The 3,782-nt window shown below is 40.2% G+C and overlaps 1 protein-coding gene across 1 annotated transcript; it reads left to right on the forward strand.

Moving 5' to 3' along the window:
- The first annotated feature begins 285 nt into the window (after positions 1 to 285).
- Positions 286 to 2,699, forward strand: LOC121644038 (tripartite motif-containing protein 16-like). Its single transcript, XM_041991733.1, has one exon. The coding sequence runs from the start codon at positions 324 to 326 to the stop codon at positions 1,977 to 1,979; it is 1,656 nt and encodes a 551-aa protein (XP_041847667.1). The 5' UTR covers positions 286 to 323; the 3' UTR covers positions 1,980 to 2,699.
- Positions 2,700 to 3,782: the final 1,083 nt, after the last annotated feature.

Genomic DNA, 3,782 nt, shown 5'->3' on the forward strand with positions numbered 1-3,782 from the left:
AGGTTAAAGTGATTAAAGTTATTATCATACAAAGAGTTAATCAGACATTATTTCTGTCAAACCACACCTCTCGAGATGGTTACTGATTAACCTCCTCCTTCTTCCTGCTCTAAAACACAGCAGCTCCATTCTGAACACACATTTCCTTGTTCCCTCCCCTTCAGATCTGCAGTTGCATGATGGGTGGAACCAACATGTGGTGAAGAGGAAGAGCTGACAGGCTTCATTCTCTCTATAAACACATGATTTGTAAATCAGAGCTCAGACTACTTTCATGTTTGAGGAAGTGAAACTTAATATAGTCGTTGTTACTGAGAGGTGAAATGGCGGAGAAAGGAAATCAGCTGGACCGAGAAACCTTCTCTTGTTCCATCTGTCTGGATCTACTGAAGGATCCGGTGACTATTCCCTGTGGACACAGCTACTGTATGAACTGTATTAAAATCTTCTGGGATGGAGAGGATCAGAAGAGAATCTACAGCTGCCCTCAATGCAGGAAAACTTTCACACCGAGACCTGTCCTGGAGAAAAACACCATGTTAGCAGCTTTAGTGGAGCAGCTGAAGAAGACTGGACTCCAAGCTGCTCCTGCTGATCACTGCTATGCTGGACCTGAAGATGTGGCCTGTGATTTCTGCTCTGGAAGAAAACTGAAAGCCATCAAGTCCTGTTTATTCTGTCTGGCCTCTTACTGTGAGAAACACCTTCAGCCTCATTATGATGTGGCTCCATTAAAGAAACACAAGCTGGTGGAGCCCTCCAAGAACCTCCAGGAGAACATCTGCTCTCGTCATGATGAGGTGATGAAGATGTTCTGCCGTACTGATCAGAAGTGTATCTGTCTGGTCTGTGTTATGGATGAACATAAAGGCCACGACACAGTCTCAGCTGCAGCAGAAAGGACTGAGAGGCAGAGAGAGCTGGAGGTGAGTCGACAAGAAATCCAGCAGAGAATCCAGGACAGAGAGAAAGATGTGAAGCTGCTTCAACAGGAGGTGGAGGCCATCAATCACTCTGCTGATAAAACAGTGGAGGACAGTGAGAAGATCTTTACTGAGCTGATCCGTCTCATCCAGAAAAGAAGCTCTGATGTGAAGCAGCAGATCAGATCCCAGCAGGAAACTGAAGTGAGTGGAGTCAAAGAGCTTCAGGAGAAGCTGGAGCAGGAGATCACTGAGCTGAAGAGGAAAGATGCTGAGCTGAAGCAGCTCTCACACACAGAGGATCACATCCAGTTTCTACACAACTACCCCTCACTGTCAGCACTCAGTGAGTCTACACACTCATCCAGCATCAATATCCGTCCTCTGAGATACTTTGAGGATGTGACAGCAGCTGTGTCAGAGCTCAGAGATAAACTACAGGACATTCTGACAGACAGATGGACAAACATCTCACTGACAGTCACTGATGTGGATGTTTTACTGTCACAACCAGAACCAAAGAGCAGAGCTGGATTCTTAAAATATTCATGTAAAATCACACTGGATCCAAACACAGCACACACACTGCTGTTACTGTCAGAGGGAAACAGAAAAGTGACATTTATTGAACAACATCAGTCTTATTCTAGTCATCCAGAGAGATTCATTAAGTACTGTCAGGTTCTGAGTAGAGAGAGTCTGGCTGGACGTTGTTACTGGGAGGTGGAAATGAGAGGAAAAGTTTCTGTAGCAGTCACATACAAGAATATCAGCAGAACAGGAGATGAAAGTGGATTTGGATTTAATGACAAATCTTGGTCATTATATTGTTACCCAAACAATTATTTTTTGAGGTACAACAGCATCAGAACCTCCATCTCAGGTCCTCGGTCCTCCAGAGTAGGAGTGTACCTGGATCACAGAGCAGGTATTCTGTCCTTCTACAACGTCTCTGAAACCAGGACTCTCCTCCACAGAGTCCAGACCACATTCACTCAGCCGCTCTATGCTGGATTTGGGATTTACTCTGGTCCTGGAAGTGTCAAGTTTTGTTAACCTGATTAGACAAAAGTACCTGAGGCTTCAGATGATTTTATAAACATTTTGTGTCATTGTTCTTCTCTTGTCAACTTAGTTTTCTTCTTGTTTATATTTCTGTTTTTTTGTTTGTTTTTGTTTGTTTCCTTTTGGGTTTTTTTGTTTTTGTTTGTTTCCTTTTGGGGTTTTTTTGTTTTTGTTTTTTTACTTTCTATAAATTTTATCAAAGAAAAAAATAAATTCTCCTGTGATTTGTTTTCTCCATCAAAGATCATGTTTATAGACTAATTAAAGACGATTTATTAAACAGATGAAAAAGTGTAAAAACTGAGTTCATGTTTGAAGACATTTAGTTGAGTCCTGACATGTTAAATAACAGATGTGTCAGTGTGAGCTTGAGATGATTTCATGGGTTGTGTTTTCTTCATCATCTTCTTTTACTTGTGTTCATTCACATTGAGGCTCATCAGATGTAAAGTTTGTATTTTCAGCTCATTTTGTCTGAGGTGTAATATTTCAGTCTGAAAGAAACATGTTGACTCATTTTAAGCATCAATACATAATAACTGATGCTTGATGGAGATTTATATGGAGAGTTTTTCTTTGTAATGATGCTCTCTGGCACATAAATCATGTGTGAGATACTGAACATGAAACTTAAAGTTTTATCATTTATTCTGCATGTTGATACTTATATATGTGATGCTGTGAGTGTGTTGTGTGTATTCTGGTGTCTCAGACAGAATATCTGTGGAAAAGAGGCTTTAAATTTACTTTTTCTCCTTAAATAAAGTTTTAACAAGTGAAATCAGATCATGTGCATACTTGAATCCACATGGGGAACAGATGGGAAGGGGGTTGTGTTCATTGGTTCCCAACCTGGTGTCTCCTCTGATCACAGGGGTCTCACTTCACTGAGGTTGTAAAAATTAAATTTGGACTAAAAGTGGAACAAATATAACCTTTCTGACCATATGTGACCCAGGAATGATTCCTTTATGAGTCTAAACAACAAAAATCTGTTTGTTTTGTTTGTTTGTTTTTTGTTTTGTTTTGTTTTGTTTTGTTTTTTTGTTTTACTTAAACATTATCAGATACATATCTGATGTTTTTCAAAATCACCTCAATCTGAATGTTAATTTTTATCCAACTTCTACATCACTGAAATGAGACAGATGTCACTATTCTGTGGAGTTCCCCAAGGTTCCATCCTGGGGCCTGTTTGACATCTACATGCTCCCACTGGCACAGGTCATAAATAACAATAAAATTTGTTACCATAGCTACGCAGATGACACACAGATATATATTACAATGTCACCAGGACATCGAAGCCCTGTAGAGACTCATGGGAAATGCATTGACGAGATTAATGACTGGATGTGCCTGAACTTTCTCCAATTAAACAAAAACAAAACTGAGGTGATGGTCTTTGGAGCGGAAGAGAAACGATTAAAGGTCACCATAGAGCTTCAGTCTATACACCTAAAAACCACCAACTAGGCCAGAAATCTGGGTGTTTTGATGGACTCAGACCTTAACTTTGAGAAACACTTTAAGGGAATTGCATAATCAGCCTACTATCACCTTAAGAACATATCAAGGGTAAAAGATCTGATGTCTCAGCAGGAACTGGAAAAACTAGTCTAGTAGTAACTAGTAGTGTCTTCACAGGTCTACCGAAAAAATCAATCAGACACCTGCACCTGATTCAAAATTCGCTCAGTGAGAGTCCTCACTAAAACCAAGAAAGTGAATCACATCAGTCCAGCTCTGAGGTCTTTACACTGGCTGCCTGTTTGTCAGAGAATAGACTTCAAA

This window comes from Melanotaenia boesemani, chromosome 8 (genome assembly GCF_017639745.1).
Source record: "Melanotaenia boesemani isolate fMelBoe1 chromosome 8, fMelBoe1.pri, whole genome shotgun sequence".
Classification (NCBI taxonomy): domain Eukaryota; kingdom Metazoa; phylum Chordata; class Actinopteri; order Atheriniformes; family Melanotaeniidae; genus Melanotaenia; species Melanotaenia boesemani.

Coding starts and splice junctions, on each gene's coding strand:
- LOC121644038 (XM_041991733.1), top strand. CDS start 324: ATGGCGGAGAAAGGAAATCAGCTGGACCGAGAAACCTTCTCTTGTTCC.